General features: G+C 40.9%; 1 protein-coding gene across 5 annotated transcripts in view; it reads left to right on the top strand.

The window, feature by feature from the left end:
- Nucleotides 1-23,689, top strand: part of prkar1b (protein kinase, cAMP-dependent, regulatory, type I, beta) — a 130,192-nt gene that overhangs the window by 36,411 nt on the left and 70,092 nt on the right. For all 5 annotated transcript variants that reach the window (XM_062037226.1, XM_062037229.1, XM_062037225.1 and 2 more), the window contains one exon: nucleotides 20,297-20,358. In XM_062037226.1, the coding sequence (XP_061893210.1) occupies nucleotides 20,297-20,358 (62 nt within the window). The remainder of the gene's footprint in view (nucleotides 1-20,296; nucleotides 20,359-23,689) is intronic.

The following is a 23,689-nucleotide window of genomic DNA, read 5'->3' as shown; positions in this document are numbered from 1 at the left end:
ATATAAGTGTTGTAATGAAGGCAACACATGATGTAAGTGTCTGTAATAGCTATATTAGCCTACTATCAAAATGACTATGTGTCGCAGCCTGAAGCAAATCTTCGTTTACAGAAATGTTGAAATGTGATATTTATTCTACACATTTTTACAACATTGGAAAACATGACTAAAACGGAAAACATCACTAAAACGGAGGCTTTTCAGAGGGTGTTATAACTCCTGGAAATTACTGGCTTAGAATGGCCAAAAGTAAAGATGTGTGTTCAAGTTAAAGGAAACGGAAACTACAAATAATATGACCTCAAATGTACCTAAAATACAAGGCTTAATGATGCATTATGTACATACAGCTAGCATAAAAAGCATGTTAGCATCGATTAGCTTGCAGTCATGCAGTGACCAAATATGTCTGATTAGCTCTCCACACAAGTCAATAACATCAACAAAGCTCACCTTTGTGGATTCACGCACAGCATAAAACGTTTGATGGACAAATAGAGACAAAGAAGGAGTGGCAAAAAAAAAGTCTTTCTGTGGCAGCATCAAGAAAAGTTGTACATGTAAAAAAAATCGACGGTGCGTTCATGGACTTTCGAAATCAGGACAAAACGGCTCGCAAAACTCTAATTAGGTGAAGCATGTTTAATGTAAAAAGTGGGATTTCTAACAATTAGTAAGGTTTGTGTCATGTTTGTCCTCCTACAGAAACCATATTAAAACAGAAAATATATATTTTTTGTCATCTTTTTCCATTTTCATACATTTTTGAAAAATCTCCAGGGAGCCACTAGGGCGGCGCTAAAGAGCCGTGCGTTCCCGACCCCCGCTCTAGGGGGTGTTTTTGCCACCCATAGATTATGCATAACTTCAGTCATTGTTTTAGATTAAAAAAAGAACATCATTCATTCAAAATGTACCTTTGTAGTAAATTTCCTTGTCAATTTAGTGTGTGTGTTTTCCTATTGTTGGAAGGAGCTGGTTTGTCTATAATGTCTTCAGGAGTAGAATGTTTAACAGCCTCTATGATTTGTATTTTAGATCCGGCCAATGGCATCATTTCACTGCATAGACTATTTAGCAGGTTTTGTGTTGTCAAGTCTTGTTTGTATTTCTTGTCAAAATACCGATTGCCTCGTTGAGTCTTTGTGTGTTCTTACTGAAAGCCCGGTGGTCTTCTTTTCCACCCTTTTTTTTTTTCAAGAAGTCTCGCCATGCGCCTTTCTCTTGCTGTCATTCTACCTCCCTCAGTCATGCAGCTTCATTCACGCGTCTACGTCCACGCTCGCATCCAGTCCCTCCCCCCCACATTTATGTGTAGTCCTTTTCTCTCCGTCCCCTGCATGGCTTTGTGCTGCAGCCACAATGCCAGGGGCCAGGCGATGAGGTCACTCTCCACAGGAGAGCTGCAGGCCTGAGTGAACCGCGACCATCCCCATCACCAGTGCGACGCGCAGAACAGGCCGAGCGTTCTCACCTCCCCCAGCCTCTTTGCCTCGTTTCAAGACATCACCTTAACACCCTTGCAAACTCTCATAACACGCACACAGTAATTTGTTTGCGAGGTCATACCAGCCAGGCTGCCTTCTTCCCAGACACACATGCATACAAGTGCACACACGTATGCACACAGATGGAAACTTTTGTCCTCTCGCATACCCATTGCAGTGTTTCAACCTGTCCCCGGTCGCCTCTTCCGCCCCGCAGACTTATTTCCCCCTCATTCACTCCATTCTAAGACTAAGTCTCCATCCAGTACTTTAGACCGTGGTGAGTCATGGAGCAATACTAGCGTCTGAGGTACCGCTTAGAATCCGGGTTTCCCTCTAAAATGTACCCCTGAGTCTCACTGTGCGGTAGTAATTCCAGCAAAAATTAGTCAGTACTGCATTCTCATATGCTTATGTGATTAATGCATTTGGGTTCACTGTGGGTGCATATTTTAAGATAGAATGCTTATTATAGAATGATTTTATTTGTATTTCTCTCTCACTCCAATATTAAAAAAAAAAAAAAAACTTTTTAACTACCCAATTTAGCTATTGGAATACTCTCAATTGACAACCTGTTATATTACTTTATAATAAACACCTTGTCGTAATTTAATGCCTCCTCAGAAAAAAACCAACATGTGGTACACGCTATAGTTAACTGTATTTAACTTTTCTAGGGATGGTGTGGAAGCTTTAGTAATGAACAAAGTGTTCCACATCCATCTGCATTATTTATTGTCACCAAGCGTCAATGATACACAGCTGCTAATGAGGTTACACATGTAATTCCTTTTGTAACAAGGAAGTAACACTTTTCCATGGACCTCAGAATGGATGGTTGCACAATGCATCAATGGACATCAGTGTGTCTAGCTCCTTCCTTTCACAAGGATTTGTACAACTAAACGTCTCCTCTAATGAATGCCTGGTACTGTCAACAGTTGAGTAAATAAACGCCCCTGGCTACTCATCTGCTGCATTTATGAATATTCAAAATGCCAGCAGCTAGAAAAAGGCTCCCAGAAAAATGTGTAATAAATATCTGGACCCAAATCCATGAAACTATTGCCTACCTAAGAGAAAATATGAATCTAAATGCGTACAACATAAGCCACATAGGATAAAGCCTGTTCTACTAGGATTCAATTACCACACGCTAAACAGGAAACTACAAAATTGAGTGTCATCTCAGGGCATTCAATCGATCTCTACTGGACTGTTTGGTTTGTCTTACAAGACGTTTCACCTCTCATCCGAATAGGCTTCATCAGTTCGTGCTCATAGACTTACACCGGTCGGATCTAGTCTGCATTTACAATTGATAACTGGTGCAGACTGCACATTCAAGTCATATTTCTCCTACCTGTGGCTTAAAGGCCTACTGAAATGATTTTTTTTTCCATTCTATGTGTCATACTTGATCATTTTGCGATATTGCCATATTTTTGCTGAAAGGATTTAGTAGAGAACATCGACGATAAAGTTTGCAACTTTTGGTCGCTGATAAAAAAAGCCTTGCCTGTACCGGAAGTAGCGTGACGTCGCAGGTTGAAAGGCTCCTCACATTTCCCCATTGTTTACACCAGCAGCGAGAGCGATTCGGACAGAGAAAGCGACGATTACCCCATTAATTTGAGCCAGGGTAAAAGATTCGTGGATGAGGAGCGTAAGAGTGAAGGACTAGAGTGCAGTGCAGGACGTATCTTTTTTCGCTCTGACTGTAACTTAGGTGCAAGGGCTCATTGGATTCCACACTCTCTCCTTTTTCTATTGTGGATCACGGATTTGTATTTTAAACCACCTCGGATACTATATCCTCTTGAAAATGAGAGTCGAGAACGCAAAATGGACATTCACAGTGACTTTTATCCCCACGACAATACATCGGTGAAGCACTTTAGCTACGGAGCTAACGTGATAGCATTGTGCTTAAATGTAGATAGAAACAAAAGAAATAAGCCCCTGACTGGAAGGATAGACAGCAGATCAACAATACTACTATCAGGAGACACCGAACCAAACACTGGACCTGTAACTACACGGTTAACGCTGTGCCGCCTGTCGAAGCCTAGCAATGCTGTTGCTAACGACGCCATTGAAGCTAACTTAGCTACGGGACCTCGTCAGAGCTATGATAAAAACATTATCTCTCCACCTACGCCAGCCCTCATCTGCTCATCAACACCCGTGCTCACCTGCGTTCCAGCGATCGACGGCGCGACGAAGGACTTCACCCGATCATCGATGCGGTCGGCGGCTAGCGTCGGATAGCGCGTCTGCTATCCTCAAAGTCCTCCTGGTTGTGTTGCTGCAGCCATCCGCTAATACACCGATCCCACCTACAGCTTTCTTCTTTGCAGTCTCCATTGTTCATTAAACAAATTGCAAAAGATTCACCAACACAGATGTCCAGAATACTGTGGAATTTTGCGATGAAAACAGAGCTGTTTGTATTGTGATACAATGTGTCCGAATACTTCCGTTTCAACCATTGACGTCACGCGCAAACGTCATCATACATAGATGTTTTCAACCGGAAGTTTCGCGGGAAATTACCCGGCCGTATTGGCATGTGTTGCAATAAGATTTCATCATTGATATATAAACTATCAGACTGCGTGGTCGGTAGTAGTGGGTTTCAGTAGGCCTTTAATGCAATGTTTTAAAACATGCAGCAGACATGTAAAAAAAATTCTGGGCATTTTATAAGCAGTTCTACGTCCATCTACAATGTAACCCACATTTTAGCGAGCTGAAAGTGCGCTCATGGTAGATGCTGGCACTAACTGCGAGCATTCATTGGAATGTTCCAGATGCAAGAAAATGCATATTGCCGGAAGTTTTTTTCATATGCATGAAAAAATTCATGACATTAAAAAAATGCCAGCAGACACCAAAACACATCAAATGAATGAATGGATGGATGGAGCAGCCTCTTGAAAAGGAACTGCAATTTTTTTGGTATTTTACTTTATCTTATTAGTTATGCGCTTTGTGTCAGCATCCTGGTGGCCATGGTCTGATGACCTCCTGGTGCAGGCTCCCGTGATAGTGTTTGCTCACATGTCTCCTCTGTACTCAGCCATGCATTCATTTGTTCATATAGTTGCATATGTGTGTTTGTGTGTGTTTGTGTTTGTTATCTGTGTCCGTGCGTGCGTATGTGATAATGCAGGATTTGGGTCATCGGGGTATTGTTTTTAACTTTGTAAAGCACTTGCATTTCTTTTATGTATGAAAAGTGCTTTATAAATAAAGTTTGATTTGTTCTAAAAAAGGTGGCCGCAAACTAATGTTTTTTGGGCATCTGTCTCGCATCTCTGAGGCTAAGTTAAATGCATGCACACTTCGATAATGTGAAAATAAAGGAAATTTACCGAATTCCGTAAAGGAACAAGAAAGTCAATACGACTACTACAAAATAAAATAGAAGTCACCACACCTTAAAAATGTGTGTTTTTTTATGTAAAAATAAATAAAGTATACTATAATGTATGAATGGTTATATATAGTGTAATATAATTGGGAGGATTCTAATCGTTTTATGGCTGTTATATAGAGGAGAAACAACATCAGCGTGGATCTACGTTAACTTTTTCAACTCACTAATGGAAAATAACTTACGCAATATGCGTAACATGTGAGCAAATACAGGACAGCGTACACGTCAATTCTGGTCCTTCAACAATCACTATTTCTTCGGTTTTAAGTTAAGTTTATAATATGTATCTTTATGTATAACGCAAAGCCCATTATTTGCGCCCAATTGACTAGTGATTCCACAAAAATTCAGACTACCTCCTGATGTGGCCCAAATCTGATGCGAAAAGATCAGATTTGAAGCACTTTGGAGCGTTTAGACTTGCAAAAAATATCCGATCCGTGTCATTTGAGGGCAAAAAAAAAATCGGATTTGGTGTGCAGTGTAAATGGGGCCATAGAGTACCCCAATTAGTTGCATTGTTAGCCATCTTGTTCTAGCTGTATTTTACGACTTAAAATGCATAAAAAAAGAAAAACGTGAGTTCTTGTCTTACATCGGGATTGTGTATGACAGGCAAAATTTCCAAAAAAGTGCTGTTCCCCTATAAGTCATCCAGCAGCAATACAATTATAAAATGATATTGCTGAAAAGGCCATGTGTCTTATGAATAATATGAAATATTTTATGTATATTGACAAGCATAAGAAGGACGCAGCTGCAGCATGATCACCTCCTTTCTCATGGCCATTTCTGTGCAACTGCCAGTTCGCACATACATTTCAGACGTTCTAAATAAATACGCAAAACAGCTCCGGATGAACACTTTTAGTCTTGATAAATCACACTGTGTGTGCTAAATGATAATATTTGCATTTTCTCCTCCCAGTATTGTGAGCATTCTGATGATCAGCATATATTCTGCATATTCATGAAGACAGCGACGCTAAATTGATTGCGCTCTTCATTGCCACCCTCTGTGCACAAGCTAATTAAATCAGCTTTGCCTGTGCTATCAACTTTCCATGTGTTTTAATTACACGCAAACTTTTAGTATAAAATCTCAGGGCATTCGATTGATCGCCTCTTTAGTAGATAACATCCATAGTGTTGATCATGCCGCTTTGCACTATATGCCTGAAAACTGCTGGAAGTTAAGCAAAGTTTTCTTCAACCTATTTTTCTTGCCAAAAAAGTCTTAACAGGGTTTTGGATCAAATGTCTTGGAATAGGGGAAACTGAATCATCACTTCACAAAGTAGCCCTCCCTGACTGCAAAAGAATGCAAGCTAATAAAGAAAAAGAGTGTATTAAAACACTGTTTAGCTCATACATGGCCGTTTGTTTACCTCCCCAATGTAGGTCAGTATTTCTTCCTACTACTTGTCATCACGTTCCGTTTATTTGTGGGGTAGTAGTATGTGCAAGTGCGCATGACTGCGATGTGTGTGGTTGCCCTCGTTGTGAGAACATGATGTTCCTGCAACTCTTCAGCAGCTTTATAGCGCAGTCGGGCCAAAAGAACAACCCACTCGTTGACCGCCACACATTATTAACACATTAGCCAGTGGGACCATAGTTCTTCTCTGCCCTACAGAAAGGCGGGATTTGGCCCATGGCCTCCTATTGTATACATGCCGTCTGCTTTGTCTATGCTACTGTGATAGGTTCCAGTGCACAGGCACAGACAACAGTCCAGTTACGGTGTGTGTGTTCTCCCATGACCTCCACTTTGCTGAATACCATGCACCGTCCTCCTTGGGCTTCATTTAAATTAGAGATGTTCAGTCCATTTCGCTTCTCTGCCACCAAAGAGCAAACTTTCTTTTTTGGGGGTGTTTGCATCAGCAGAAAACCAAAATATCTTGTTGAGGAAAAATCCATTCATTTCAAGAGTACACAACATTAGAAAGCTTTTCCTGGCACAATGGGGTTTACACAGTAAGTACATCATATTTAGAATAGTAATTTCATTCTTCATTTACTTTTTGAACGAGACAGCCGTGGTTGTCTTTTGTATTCAGAATTGAGCTCACGTAGTTTATATATAGGCCAAAGTATAATTAAATGAGGTTTCCAGTCAGCAAGTTGCTAACATTAGCACATACCGTAGTTGTAGCTTATTGTACAAACACAAGGTGGCTGGCTTCTTTCTCAACACTGTCCAGGTCTGCGGGCGGTGTGTCGGGTGAAGCTGTCTGTTTACAGCATGGGAGGCCTTTACGTCAGTCAGATGTCAGCTATTGAATGTCAACCATTTTGCTCCAATCCGTGCACCCTGTGCCCTTTTATTATCTCACCGCCGAGAGCTGTGGTTGTCATGTTTTTACATATATATGCTTACCACACACAAGCAGTAGTTCAATACTTCCTATTTCTCCATGAAGTCACTGCCTGCCTCCTCCCGAGGCATTGAAGCATTTTTTATGTTTTTTACCCTGTCTCAGCATATACTGTATCTGAGTTCCAGCATTCTTGAAAATATGTTGTGCAATAATGTCTCAGGTTGAAAGGTTCATTGATAGTTGACTCACTAGTGCCGGCTGTAGAGCGTCTGAGACAAATTGGACACACCTTGTGTCACCGTGACTCACTATAAATTTTAAAGAAGAAAGTGGTATTAGGAGAAACGACTGAGTGGCACTGATTTAGGATTGTACACATATGTATTAAGAAAAAAATATATAAATAGGAATGACAAGACGGTTCATACTGAAGCTGTTTTTTGTATATGTCATGTCTGCATTTGTTTGCATTCTCCTTTCTTTGTCCTGTCTCTCTTGTTTTTTTTTAACAAATACCCACTTTTGACACTTCAGAGAGGTAGAGGCTTAGTCCTGTCATCACCTGATTCAGCCTGACCCCTTTTACTCTTTCACGGAGGAAGGGGGTTCCTTTGTGTCTGCCCCCGGGGACAAGGAACAACATTGACATAAAAAAAGTGTAAAAAACAACAACAAGAAACCACAGCATCTTAATAGAGACCAGTCTATGTAGTAAAAGATGTTTGTAGGTTCAACACCAAATCCGTTGAATCACTATAATGAACAAATGTGGGAATGGAAAAGTAAAAAAAAAAGGTAGAGGCAGCAGGGTTGGGCATGTTTGTCATGTTTTGAGGATGACATCATGGCTGCATCAGCAGTTGGTGTGTGTTGGATGTTGGATCACCAGGTATACATGCTGGAAAACAGCTGGATAAATAAAGATAAATCCATGTTACCAGAAGACAATATCTGCATCAATTTTGAGTCAGGCTCCTCAGACAGCCTTCTTTTTATACAGAAGTAATGATTGCTGTATAATAATTTGTAACTCAACATAATGACAAAATCTGAAAAACAATTTAGTCACGTTATCATTAGGTCAGTTAGGCTCTTGCTAATGTGCAATAATTCCCTAAAATCTCAGACAAGGCAGGTTGACAATTTAGCTGACATCGAGCATTTACATTTTGGAGTTTTACCTCCACTATTTGTTGTCAGAAGTGTTTTGAAATCCATAATTTTCTAACCCTAATCATACAATAGATCCATCAAGTTCAAAGAACTTTGAAGGGGTTTGACAAGGTAAACTAAAGCATTCCTGTTGCCGTTTTAGCTATCAAAGATTAGGATTGTGCATACATTTAACTATTTACAACTATTTAGACACTGTCTACACACTTTATGTTTGTTCTCCACCTTGTGACACATCCTCATTTCTCCTCACATCCTCTCACCAACCGCTTCCTTTTTAGCTGACGTTTCTTCCCCTGCCCTGCAACCCTGCATCTCACCCAACTTTGAACAGGGAAAGTGTCTAATTTTCCTTCCATCCTACATCCAAAACAAATCTTCCGATCCCCTCCAACGACATGACAATGTGAAGAAGGTGCTGCTGCCAATTTTTTTGGGCATGGTGCTGAGGTGATAGAGTTGGATTGCGCTCTCATGAAGTTGGCATTGGCAGACTGTCTAGCGTCAGTGTTCTTGTGCTACTCAACATGAACTGTCCAAATCCCAGGATAAAGGATATATATTGGCCAACACTCTTCCATTACACTATTGAACAGTGGGATCTCTGAAATCTATAGAATTCAAAACAGTAGAAAACTAGTATAATATGGGACCTTTAAAGGCCTACTGAAATGATTTTTTAAAATTTAAACGGGGATAGCAGATCCATTCTATGTGTCATACTTGGATCATTTCGCGATATTGCCATATTTCTGCTGAAAGGATTTAGTATAGAACAACGACGATAAAGTTCGCAACTTTTGGTCGCTGATAAAAAAAAGCCTTGCCTATACCGGAAGTAGCCTGACGTCACAGGAGGAAGGATTCCTCACAATTCCCCGTTGTTTACAATGGAGCGAGAGAGATTCGGACCGAGAAAGCGACGATTACACCATTAATTTGAGCGAGGATGAAAGATTTGTGGATGAGAAACGTTAGAGTGAAGAACTAGAGAGGCAGTGCAGGGTGTATCTTTTTTTTGCTCTGACCGTAACTTAGGTACAAGGTCTCATTGGATTCCACACACTCTCCTTTTTCTATTGTGGATCACGGATTTGTATTTTAAACCACCTCGGATACTATATCCTCTTGAAAATGAGAGTCGAGAACGCGAAATGGACATTCACAGTGACTTTTATATCCCCGACAATACATCAGCGAAGCTCTTTAGCTACTGAGCTAACGTGATAGCATCTGGCTCAAATGCAGATAGAAACAAAATAAATAAATCCCTGACTGGAAGGATAGACAGAAGATCAACAATACTATTAAACCATGTACATGTAACTGCACGGTTAATAATTCTCAGCCTGGCAAAGCTTAACAATGCTGTTGCTAACGACGCTGAAGCTAACTTAGCAACTTAGCAACCGGACCTCACAGAGCTATGATAAAAACATTAGCGCTCCACCTACGCCAGCCAGCCCTCATCTGCTCATCAACACCCGTGCTCACCAGCGATCAACGGCGCGACGAAGGACTTCACCTGATCACAGATGCGGTTGGCGGCTAGCATCGGCTAGCGCGTCTGCTATCCAAGTAAGTACTCCTTGTTGTGTTGCTACAGCCAGCCGCTAATACACTGATCCCACCTACAACTTTCTTCTTTGCAATCTCCATTGTTCATTAAACAAATTGCAAAAGATTCACCAACACAGATGTCCAGAATACTGTGGAATTGTTCGATGAAAACAGAGCAGTTTGTATGGTGATACATTGGGTACGAATACTTCCGTTGCCGTCGTGACGTCATACATAGACGTTTCCAACCGGAAGTTTAGCGGGAAATTTAAAATTGCACTTTATAAGTTAACCCGGCCGTATTGGCATGTGTTGCAATGTTAAGATTTCATCATTGATGTATAAACTATCAGACTGCGTGGTCGGTAGTAGTGGGTTTCAGTAGGCCTTTAAGGATTTAAGAAAGTGTCAGAAAATACATCAGTTCCCTTGCAAGCCAGTTGGTCATAAAAACAAATGTTTGCATAGGTTGCAGGCCTTGAACTAGGTTTGTGTGGTGATAAACATAACCACTGTACTTTTAAACAAACAGTAACATGGGTCGCACAGATAACTTGCATGCATTCTTTCGACAGGCCTTCAGGTGCTTTGCTACTGTAGTCGTCACACGTCGGCACTCTGAGGAAACAGGATGCGTGTCCAGGTTTACACCCCTTATAAAACTACCAGGGCCAGGTGTGTGGCTTTAGCACATTGTGATCTTTTGCTTGTCCGCCGTTTTTGAATACAACTTGTAATGTTTAAACACAGAGTGCATGCAAGCACAAGCCTAGAAAGCATGCCCACCCTTGCCAAGTTCAAATCTATGAAAGGCCTACTGAAATGATTTTTTTTTATTTAAACGGGAATAGCAGATCCATTCTATGTGTCATACTTGATCATTTCGCGATATTGCCATATTTTTGCTGAAAGGATTTAGTAGAGAAAATCGACGATAAAGTTCGCAACTTTTGCTCGCTGATAAAAAAAAAGCCTTGCCTGTACCGGAAGTAGCGTGACGTCACAGGAGCTAGGATTCCTCACAATTACCCATTGTTTACAATGGAGCGAGAGAGATTCGGACAGAGAAAGTGATGATTACCCCATTAATTTGAGCGAGGATGAAAGATTCGTAGATGAGGAACGTTACAGTGAATGACTTGAGAGGCAGTGATGGACGTATCTTTTTTCGCTCTGACCGTAACTTAGGTACAAGCTGGCTCATTGGATTCCACACTCTCCTTTTTCTATTGTAGATCACAGATTTGTATTTTAAACCACCTCGGATACTATATCCTCTTGAAAATGAGAGTCGAGAACGCGAAATGGACATTCAGTGCCTTTTATCTCCACGACAATACATCTGCGAAATGCTTTAGCTACGAGCTAATGTGATAGCATCTTGCTTTAACTGCATATAGAAACAAAATAAATAAACCCCTGACTGGAAGGATAGATAGAAAATCAACAATACTATTAAACCGTGTACATGTAAATGCACGGTTAATGCTTTCCAGGCTGGCGAAGGTTAACAATGCTGTGCTAACGACGCCATTGAAGCTATCTTAGCAACCGGACTGCACAGAGCTATGCTAAAAACATTAGCTCTCCACCTACGCCAGCCAGCCCTCATTTGCTCATCAACACCCGTGCTCACCTGCGTTCCAGCGATCGGCAGAAGGACGAAGGACTTCACCCGATGCGTTTGGCGGCCCGGAGACGTAGGAAGTCAAGGTGAGGTCGGCGGCTAGCGCGGCTAGCGCGGCTAGCGCTCCAACAAAGTCCTCCTGGTTGTGTTGCTGTAGTCCGCTGCTAATACACTGATCCCACCTACAACTGTCTTCTTTGCAGCCTTCATTGTTCATTAAAAAAATTGCAAAAGATGTCCAGAATACTGTGGAATTATGAAATGAAAACAGAGCTTTTTGTATAGGATTCTACGGGGTACCATAACTTCCGTTACGCTGACTTCGTCACGCGCATACGTCATCATACCGCGACGTTTCAGCCGGATATTTCCCGGGAGATTTAAAATGTCACTTTATAAGTTAACCCGGCCGTATTGGCATGTGTTGCAATGTTAAGATTTCATCATTGATATATAAACTATCAGACTGCATGGTCGGTAGTAGTGGCTTTCAGTAGGCCTTTAAGGATTACTTTTACAAAACTAAAATAAAAAATTTTGACCATCACCAAGTTGTCATTGCCATTGGCTGTAAATGTGTTAAGCTACCTCATTGCACATAATACATTCCGGTTGGCTACAGCTAATGTTGCAGTACACTGAACATAACTCACTCAAGGCACCAATATCCCTTCTTCCTTTTAAACATCTTTGTTGCATTTGCCTGTCTGCTTAGAAATGTGTGTGAAAGTCCTTGTACAAAAGCCAGGACTGAAATAGTTGTTTAAAAATACATTTAATTGTGTCCACACTGACGGAGCTTAGCTTGGTTGTCTCACATAAGTAATTTTGGCTCCTTGTCTTTGAGTCAGCCCTGTAAAGCTGCTTTCAATAACACTGTCCCACTATATCTACGGTGTGTTACACAACAGTCTTGTAAACAGTTGTGTTGGCCACCATCACCGAGACAATTTGTTTGAATGGCTATTCTTGTCAGCATGCTCATGCTTTAAACCAGTGCTTCTCTATTATTTTCTGCCATGACCTTTGTTGGGGACAGAATTTTTTCCGTGACCTTTCCGTAATCTTAAATACCGTTGAGAACTTGATATTTATTTATTCATCCGTCCACACGCTGTGCGAGTTATATTCCATACACATGCTGTTGATGATGACTCCTTTTTCTTTCTTCATTCTTGTCACACATTTCTCCATCAGTTTTCCCCTGTTAGCTCTGTACACATGTCGCTGCGTACTTACTACTTCTACGGATTACTGCGGCTATTGAGCTGCAGGCTTGTGTATCGTTCTAACATGAATACTCGAGCGTAAACTCAAATAACAAAAACGACCCCCTGACACCTTACTCCACCCCCAAAGGGTCTTGACCCACTATTTGAGAAAAACTAAAGCAAAGGACTTTAGTTAAGTAAGGTGTGACAGCTTCCTTAGAGTGAGTTGCTCCCAAATGTCCGGCTTGTAAAAGGTGTCCCCTTGGGGGGGGATTTGACTGAAAATACTTGAGAACCACTGTGTGGTTTTTGTGTCTGAAGGCAGACTTACAGTTTTGTGTGCGTGGTGTTTTCATTGACAATACCTTACACGTGCAAAACAGCGCCCCAAAAATCAAACTAAATCAAAGAAACTTGAACTATCAAAGTAATACACAACAAACTATCCACGCACACAAACCAATTAAATAAAACACCTATTTTGTGCTGCATGTCAAACTAAACTACTGTTGCAACATACTCAATGTACTCTAAATTTGGTATTTTTTAGCAAACAGATGACATAGCTAAAATATGTGATTTTGAATCCAAATAAGCATTATTCGACCAACTTCTATCAGCACCTTACGAACAGCTGTGATAAACTAAGGACTCAATTTGACAAAATAATAACCAATATGCGATGTTCACTGACCCAATGCTTAAAGTATAATGCCCTTTCAAAGCAGTCAAATATGACCAAACACTGTATGTATTATGCTGACTAATCATAACTCTGCTCTTAGCAGCCAAACAGCAAGTACTCATGTATTATGTCACCCATAATGTCCAACTATTTCTGCAGAACTTCAGTTTTCACCTTCTTTTACAAAATGTCATATTGTAAAATACTCCCAGATCACTTCCAGCATAAGAAATACAGTCGTACACACACTAACATAATATACTGCCTTGAGGCCTTGAGGCGTAAAATGATTATACAAACAACAATCAGGTGCAGGTTTTGTTTGGTGTCCTCAGGGCGGTTATACGAATAACGGAGTCATGCTTCTTTCTTTCAAAAACAAAGACCATTGTCTGCTGTTGCCAGAATCAGCAGTCTAAACTATCATCTGTGGTTTGTGAAAATTAAACCTTCAAGCCCTCTCAGCATGAACGTGGTGCCAAGCAAGCCAGCCAGCACAGGGCTCCCCGACCAAGATGCAAGTTGGGAAGCCGAAAAGTTCCTCTTGTGTGTGGTGCAGTTGTTGATTGTTTTAGATGATTACATAAAGTTTTCCACCCAAAGTTTTCCTTTAAAGGCTTGCATAACACAACAGTGCGGTCCATTTAAAATAGTAACAATCACAAATAAACAGCTGTGGTGTAAGAATGAGGGCAAACACTCAGAAATTGGCAGGATAACTCAAAACACAAAATAGGGGGAAATTAGAGGTGCTTGGCATGTACTGTACAGCTTAGTCGCAGAAAAAGCATAAACAGCACCATAGATTTTTACGGAATCTGTCATTTCAGCATATAATTAACATTCATGGCTATTGCTATTGCTCCTGAGAATAAAAAACTCACAAAACCCAGAAAGTCATTGGAGGCTGTTATGTAAATGCTACGTTGACAAAGTTTAGGTGATCATGTTGTCTTATGTTCAGGATCTTTTTAGTTATAAATCCAAACCAACTGGTGGCGTCAAATGACTTCTCCCCAAATCAGGCTGAGCTTTTCATCCTGTCACTCACGCATACTAGTGACGTGGTAAAACTGACCTCAGTTAGCAAACAACGTAGGAGTTATGATGCTAATTATAAGATAATAATGGTCAATGAAGCAAAGTCAGCAAACAACTGTCAACCTGCTCAAAAAGGCCATCAATTTATAATAACAATAGTTGCCTATAATGGTCTTTAATGGTCTTGAAAATGAAGGGTTGTTTTATATTTGAGTAAATACTTTTTTTTATCGTAAGTCATATAAATATCTTCATTATTTCGGACAACATAAATGACATTGAAGATGTCCACTGTTAAAGTCAAACTCACTGTTTCATATGACTCGCATACAAAAGTAACTTTGTTTTCTGTTTATTTAACAATGTACAATGCAGGGCGTTTCGCAGAGGTGTCTTCTTTCCCACCTATCAATTTTAATATAAGCCTCCCCTGACGGCATCTTTTGGCGTCGTTGCTGGAAACTGATGCTTCTCTGACTTAGCATCCTTTGAATATTTGAACAGAAGTACCATTATTCCAAAGTTGTTGGTTTCCTGTGGTATGAACACACATATGCAGCGTTTATGTAATGTCTGTACAAAGACTCTTTTTGTAGAGCAACATGATGGAAGCAGAACAATGCCAGTTTTAAAACTATAAAAGCTAAATGTATGCATGTCTCCCCCCTCCTCTTGCGAGGAGGTGAACTTCATAGCCCCTGTCTGCAGTGATCTCGATGCCGTTCTGTCTGCGCTCTGTCAGAACAGCACATCCATTGTTAAAGGGCTGCCCTACCTTTCCGCGAGGTCAGTGGACTACAGATAGCGGAAAACACAAGCTGAATCATTCCATCTGGGGCAGGCAGGGAAGGGGGCGATAGATCCTAAAGATGGGGAGGGATAGGTGGGTCAGGGAGAAAATTAGAAGGCAGAAAGGGGTAACGGAGGGGAGAGGAAGAAAAATTGTGATTGAGAACAGACTCGGGGGAAGTTGCAGTCGAAGAAAAAAGGGAAAAAGAGACAGGTGAAGATGTGGGGAAGTAATTACCTGTGTAAGTTTGTCTTTGTTGTGCTCAGCGATGCATTGACAGAGAGGATGGAGAGAGGCCAAGTGGTCAAGGATAATTACCTTAAGCGCAGGTTCACTTGCTTTTGATCCTCTCCCCGTGACGGATGATGAGGCTCAGTCTTGAACAACCTATTAGCTACATAATTCATCTTCACCACACAGCATCGCGCCACCGAGAAGCGACTGCTCATTTTATTCACCTCATTTGAACTGATCACTGCCTGTCAAATGCCTTGCCAAGGAAGTTATTTTGATTCACCACACACTGTTAGCTATCCATGACCACAAGCTGACTGAGCAGAGGTGGTCACATGTGTAAAGAGTGAGCTCCTGCAGATGTTTCTCTGACCAACCGAACCCAATATCTGGTTTTAACGAGATTTAAGGGAATGTCTTCATTTAGACTGCAGACTTAGACTTCCTTTTATTGTCATTCAAATTTTAACTTTACAGTACAAATAAGAACAACATTTTGTTGCATTAGCTTGTTGTAGTGCAGGATAAAAGAGCAATAAGGTGCAGATATAAATAAATAGACAACTTTACAGATATATATATTGCACTTTTGCATATGCATTAGAGATGCGCGGTTTGCGGACACAACCGTGGACTCCGCGGATAATCCGCGGGTCGGGCGGATGCATGACGAAAAAAATACATTTTAAATAGATTCGGGCGGGTGGCGGTTGAACCAATTCAGAAAAAAAAAAATACATAGTTAAATGTTGTTACCCACATATGAAAAACGAGCAGCACTCTTTGAAACAGGCAATTATTCATCAGGCACTGCTGCAGCTGTCACGCCAAATTTCTTCCTCCCTACAAAAACCTTCCCCCCATTTACTTCCGGGGCTGCGTCCAATAAAGTCACAAAGTGTCCGGGGGTCCTTAACCCGCACGCGACTGTCCTGTTTCGCGCCTGTACAAAAAAAACAATAATCGATTTCTTCAGATTCCAGCAGCTGTCAAAGACGAAGTATCCTTCCAGCGACGGGCAGTCAAAGCCGAAGTGCTATCGATCGCTGTCAATGACGTAAGAGGAAACATGACCACGGAAGTAAATGGGGGGGGGGATGTTTTTGTAGGGGGAAGAAATTTGGCGTGACACAGCACACCACAACACAACACAACAGGAGAAGAAGAAAAAAATAAAAAGATGGCAACGCCAGCTGCAAACGTGGTAAGCGACAAACTAAAAAAGGGAATACTAAAGACCAGGGAAAAAAATTATAATAGTCAACACTTTCTTAATGGAAATGACAATAATATTATAATAATGATAAATAATAGCCTCTACTGCGTGGCCAAGAGTTATTAATGCGTGGCACGCATTGAATGTCTCTGCTGCATTGGATCAGTCTCCTTTCTTTAACAGGAATGCCTTGCATCGTCTATATTAGATATATAACAACGGGTGGGTGGCGGGTGGTTGTGGTTTTGATAAAATGTTAGTTCGGGTGGATGGCGGGTGGATGACGACTTTTGTGATGCGGTTGCGGATGAAATAATTGCCTATCAGCGCATCTCTAATATGCATCCATGTTTATGGATGTATGTTATATTGTCTTCATATTTCAGCGAGTTAATCCGTTTTTGGGGGGAATTGAGGGTATTATTATGATGCGTTCAAGAGTCTTACGGCCTGAGGGAAGAGGCTGTTACAGAACCTGGAGGTTCTGTTACGGAGTCCAGCAGTGAAAACAGTCCTTGGCGGGGGCGGGAGGAGTCTCTACAGATTTTCTGAGCCCTGGTCAGGCAGCGGCTTTTTGCGATTTCCTGGATAGGAGAAAGAGGAGTCCTGATGATCTTTTCCGCCGTCCTCACCACTCTCTGCAGAGACTTCTAGTCTGAGGCACTGCAGGCTCCAGTCCAGACAGAGATGCAGTTGGTCAGTAGGCTCTCTATAGTGCCTCTGTAGAATGTGGTGAGAATGGGGAGAGGGAGCTGTGCTCTTTTCATCCGACGCAAAAAGTGCATGCGCTGCTGAACTCTTTTTACAAGAGCCCCGGTGTGTAGGGACCAGGTCATATTGTCAGTTATCTGCACCCCCAGGAACTTGGTGCTGCTTACTATCTCCACTGCTGTGTCGTTGATGAAGAGTGGAGTGTGGCTGGACTGGTGCCTCCTAAAGTCGACGATGATCTCCTCTGTCTTGTCGAGATTCAGGACCAGTTTGTTGGTTCTGCACCAGTCAACCAGATGTTTCACCTTCTCCCTGTAGTCCATGTCGTTGTTGTAACGGATTAGGCCCACTACTGTTGTGTCGTCCGCATACTTCACAATGTGGTTAGTAGTGGACCTGGCGCGGCAGTCATGGGTCATCAATGTGAACATTGGGGGGAGCCGGTGCTGGGGTGTGTTTCCGCTGCTGTTCACATTGATGACCTTTACAGTGGTACTTTGGTTTTTGTTAGTAATCCATTCCAGAAGGTCAGACAAGGACACACTAGTTTGAAAACCGAATCAATTTTCCTCATAGGAAATAATGCAAATCATTACAATCCATGTCCAGACACCCAAAAATATTAAAAACCATACACTTTAAATATCAGTTATTAATTATAGTTGTACATGCAGAAAACAGTGCAAAATACGTCTTATAGTTGTCCCTCACCACATCTGCTTCAAACTTTTGTACGTTTTAAAGCCTAAAAAAAGGCTAAATAATATTAATATAACAGTAGTATTGGCTACTAGATGAGACCAAGCCAATCAGAGCACATTGTTGAGGCACTGATTGGCTCAGCCTCAGGCAGCATTGCTATATTGGATTAATCGATTGTAAAGGTGACTAAATGGGTGTAATTTCATAGCTAAAGAGCACTAGTAAACTTAAAACCCGTATTTAGAAGGTACTAAACATGTTTTTTTTCATTCTCTAGCTTTGAAAATATTCTTTTAATGATTAATAATTCCTATATTTAACAGAGATTAAATTACCAAATTAAGGCACAGAAACAATTTACAGCAATAAACAAGGGTTTACTGTAATGATGAAGAAAATGAATAAATGAACATTTAACTTCACTTTTACTCATGCTGGCGAAGCGACGCCACCTTTTTATTTTGCTACGAGCAGATGTGTAAAGAAAAAAGTACAGACTGAGACACTTAACAATGAGATTATTTGTTTGGACTCTTGCTTCCACGAAATGATACATAGGTAAACAGACTTGTTAGTTTGGCGGAAATATTTCGGCATTCATTTTCTTTAAAAAACACTAAAGAGTAGGGTGTATGAGAACAAAGGCTCCACCATACTCGTGTTTGTTGTAAAAATGTGCCAAAAGGTAAAAAAAAAAGAATAAGTGGGATTGAAAATGGGTGGGCAGCACGGTGGGACAGAGGTTAGTTAGTGCATGTGCCTCACAATAAGAAGGTCCTGGGTTCAATCCCCGGGCTCGGGGTCTTTCTGTGTGGAGTTTGCATGTTCTCCGGGTACTCCGGCTTCCTCTCACTTCCAAAGACATGCACCTGGAGATAGGTTGATTGGCAACACTAAAATGGCCCTAGTGTGGGAATGTGAGTGTGAATGTTGTCTGTCTATCTGTGTTGGCCCTGCCATGAGGTGGCAACTTGTCCAGGGTGTACACCGCCTTCGCCCGAATGCAGCTGGGAAAAGCTCCAGCCACCCCCGCAACCCTGAGAGGGACAAAATGGATATATGGATGGAAAATGAGTGAATGGATGGCTCAAAACTTAGTACTTATCTTTTTTTTTGCAATTTTACAGAGTTAAGGTCACATCAAGCAATATTTTTTCTGTCTGCATTATGCAGCGCGGTGTTTTTGGCTAGTCTAGGTAGAGTGTGCAGTCAGACATATTCAACACCCACACATCACTTTGCACAAACCTACATGTGCTTTCTTAAGCGATATATTCTCAGACATAGACTGGCTCCAATACACTTTCAATGATACACTAATTCGACAACATGCTCAAACCTGCTCCAGATTCACTCAGCAGGTTTGCCTGACCAGCTTTATATTGTTTTTTTTAAAGATATTTTTTGTATATGTGGTATGCGCCCTGATTAGGTAGATGAATATATCCCCAAGGCAAGAGAGCAGAGGAAAGGAAGAATACTGAGCCTTCTCTTGCCCCGACACATCCTTAGCAATGGAACTCAAATCCGCGGAGGCTTCATGCATTTTAACAGGCCCGATTAGGAACAAGGTTAACAAGTGCTTTCGCTGCCGGGCTGAAACGGATATTAAGTGCTTTTGCAAAGCTGCCATTTGGTTTGTTTTCTCAGCCCCTCTGAGATAAAAAAAAAAAAAGTTTGATCGCGCGCCGTAACTACACAGGAGTCAGGTTTAGGCCTACTTGACATCCTAAAATCTGAAAATAATTGGAGTGTTAAACCAGCTCAGTTCCAGTGCTGGATGAGTGTTAATTGTTACTAAAGTATTATGACCATAGGAACTTTTGTGACCACTCTTCTTTCTGTGTTTTTTTTTATTTTGCTCAAATGTGTTGTGTGTAAGTTCATGTGTGCATGCACCAGGGTCATGGAGAGTTCCAGGCTTTTTTCCGGTCTCTTTGGCTATGCTGTGTGATAGTCAGAGAATAATGGCCTCAAGATGACAGAGTTAACACAGTGATTATGGCTTTTCACCCTCATTCCGCTGCTGTGTGGGTGCCCACTGTGTGTTCTTGTCATATTGACTGTGTTCTCCTTTCTGTCTCATTCAGCGACATATTTGATGCCATGTTCCCCGTCACCCACATCGCTGGGGAAACAGTGATCCAGCAAGGTATGTACAAGCCAGTTTCAATCTGCATTCATACAATAATATATCACTTTCAACTGTGTAACAACCACACCATTGCCAACATTAGTGGTGTGCAGGCCAGCAAGACAAGACAGAAAGAAACTTAACAAATATGTTTTCTAAGAACCCAAAATGCTGCATACTGCAAGAATAGCAATTTAATGCGAAAAAGGTTGCGTATTTATACCCACCCTTTCAACCATGCTCAGAGCTCACGCAAAGTTTTTCAAATACGGGATGGTGTGACCACGAAATAAAGCTCATACTCACATGAAAAAACATACACTACCGTTCAAAAGTTTGGGGTCACATTAAAATGTCCTTATTCTTCTATGAAGATAACTTTAAACTAGTCTTAACTTTAAAGAAGTACACTCTATACATTGCTAATGTGGTAAATGACTATTCTAGCTGCAAATGTCTGGTTTTTGGTGCAATATCTACATAGGTGTATAGAGGCCCATTTCCAGCAACTATCACTCCAGTGTTCTAATGGTACAATGTGTTTGCTCATTGGCTCAGAAGGCTAATTGATGATTAGAAAACCCTTGTGCAATCATGTTCACACATCTGAAAACTGTTTAGCTCGTTACAGAAGCTACAAAACTGACCTTCCTTTGAGCAGATTGAGTTTCTGGAGCATCACATTTGTGGGGTCAATTAAACGCTCAAAATGGCCAGAAAAAGAGAACTTTCATCTGAAACGTGACAGTCTATTCTTGTTCTTAGAAATGAAGGCTATTCCACAAAATTGTTTGGGTGACCCCAAACTTTTGAACGGTAGTGTATGCATCAGAAAGTACATAACATTCATATTTTACGATGTGTAAACATTCTTCTAATTCTGGATGCATTGTATATATATATATTTTTAAAGCTTGGATATCAAAATATTGAGCTGTATTAATGTAGTTATAACATGTAGTTATAATGTGGTGGGTCATTGAAGTATTGCTTATTTTGATCATTTTTTGTTCAATTATAACTATGAAAAAATAGGTCAGGGGGTGCGGTGCGTCTTTTACTTTGTGTGTGGCCATACAGTGAATATATATATTTTTTGGACTAAAGACCAAAAAATATGAATTGCAGCACAATATTTAGTTAGATAAACATTTTTTTTATGAATTTAGGAAATTATTACATTTAACTTTTCGATAAATTTTTTAGACTTTAGGAGTTCATAACACAAATTGGAGTTCAAATGTTTGGATCTCACGCAGCATATATCAAAAATATATTATTATTAGCACTCAAATATTTGTATATGGTATAAACTATGGAAAAAAAAGATTTATTGTGTGAATAATATATTGAAATTATCTAGCATGTGTGCCAATTACCTACTATAGTTCATCAATCAATCAAGTTTATTTATATAGCCCTAAATCACAAGTGTCTCAAAGGGCTGCACAAGCCACAACGACATCCTCAGATCCCCACATCAGGGCAAGAAACAACTCAACCCAATGGGATACAATGAGAAACCTTGGAGGGAACCGCAGATGTGGTCCCCTCCAAGGTCCCCCACACCCCACCCCCACCACCTCGGGCGCCCGGTGCAATGGACGTCGAGTGGATCTAGTTAATAGTGTGAGAGTCCAGTCCATAGTGGGGCCAGCAGGGGATCATCTTGAGTGGTCCCTACTTTGAACAGCTAGCGCGTCATCTGTGGTCACCTAAGAACCTCTCCACACAGGAGAGGGGGGCAGAGCAGAAAAGAGACGGCAGATCAACTGGTCTAAAAGGGGGATCTATTTAAAGGCTAGCGTTTAGTTTTTAAAATTTACTTTAAATATTGCCCAGGATTACTACTTGTGTCATGAAACAGAATGTCTGCTTTAATTATTTCACAAAATAAAGAATAAATACTATAATTATTTAGGACTTGGCAAACAGAAAGCTAAAACTAGATTTTTTTTCTTCATCTCAGCAACAGTTCTCAGTCACGGGGAAGCTTAGACTATGACTGGTCAAATATTGACATTCAAATTCCAGTTATATTTATTAGAAATGACGACACTTCGCCCTCCGAAAATATTTTGTTACTTTGCTCGACGTTATGAGCGTCAATCTAAAAATAATTGCCTTTTTTTTTTGGAGTCGCCGTCTCGGACTTCCTTCCAACACGTAATTCTTCAACTCATCATCATATTTATGGATGATTGTCAGAGGAGTAGTATGAGGGCACCGGTGAGGAACTCTTCTGAGCACATTTTACTGCACAGGTGATTTATAATGAGAAAAGTGTGTACAAGTGTGAGCAGCATGGTTTAATAAATCTGTTTTTTTTGTGCGTGCGAACATTGTGAGTTTTGTGCTTACTCAATGTTTTACGTTCAGTTCCACGCACAGATTTGTAAATGAGGCCCTAGCGTTGCACAGGTTGTTGCTGGAATCCTCTTCCATTCCTCCACGATGATATCACTGGTTGATAGAGCTGTGAATCATAGGGCACCACACGATTTGATTCGATTCGATACTTTTAGAGTATCGATTCAATTCAGAATCGATTTTCGATTCAAATCGATTCTTGATTCAAAATCAACACTTTTTTTAATGACTAAAGGTGCCAGTTTTATGGTTATCGACATTCCTACACACAAATAGATAAACAGCTCTGATAAGTTTTTATATCACTTACAAGAAAACTGTTTTTGTTAATAAAAATATACCCACACATTTAAAAAAAAGTCAACTTTGCTCAGGTAACAAGAGAAGTATCCAACACATCTCTTTTCTAAAAGTAAATCTGTAAAATTATGATAAATGGGTTATACTTGTATAGCGCTTTTCTACCTTCAAGGTACTCAAAGCGCTTTTGACAGTATTTCCACATTCACCCATTCACACACACATTCACACACACATTCACACACTGATGGCGGGAGCTGCCATGCAAGGCGCTAACCAGCAGCCATCAGGAGCAAGGGTGAAGTGTCTTGCCCAAGGACACAACGGACGTGACTAGGATGGTAGAAGGTGGGGATTGAACCCCAGTAACCAGCAACCCTCCGATTGCTGGCACGGCCACTCTACCAACTTCGCCACGCCGTCCCCCGTGTACAGCAAATATGTGCATCCAGTGGCTGGACAAGACAGATTACAATATACACTACCGTTCAAAAGTTTGGGGTCACCCAAACAATTTTGTGGAATAGCCTTCATTTCTAAGAACAAGAATAGACTGTCGAGTTTCAGATAAAAGTTCTCTTTTTCTGGCCATTTTGAGCGTTCAATTGACCCCACAAATGTGATGCTCCAGAAACTCAATCTGCTCAAAGGAAGGTCAGTTTTGTAGCTTCTGTAACGA

Source organism: Entelurus aequoreus, linkage group LG25, assembly GCF_033978785.1.
Source record: "Entelurus aequoreus isolate RoL-2023_Sb linkage group LG25, RoL_Eaeq_v1.1, whole genome shotgun sequence".
In the NCBI taxonomy this organism is placed as follows: Eukaryota; Metazoa; Chordata; class Actinopteri; order Syngnathiformes; family Syngnathidae; genus Entelurus; species Entelurus aequoreus.
This window is presented reverse-complemented; position numbering and strand designations above follow the sequence as displayed.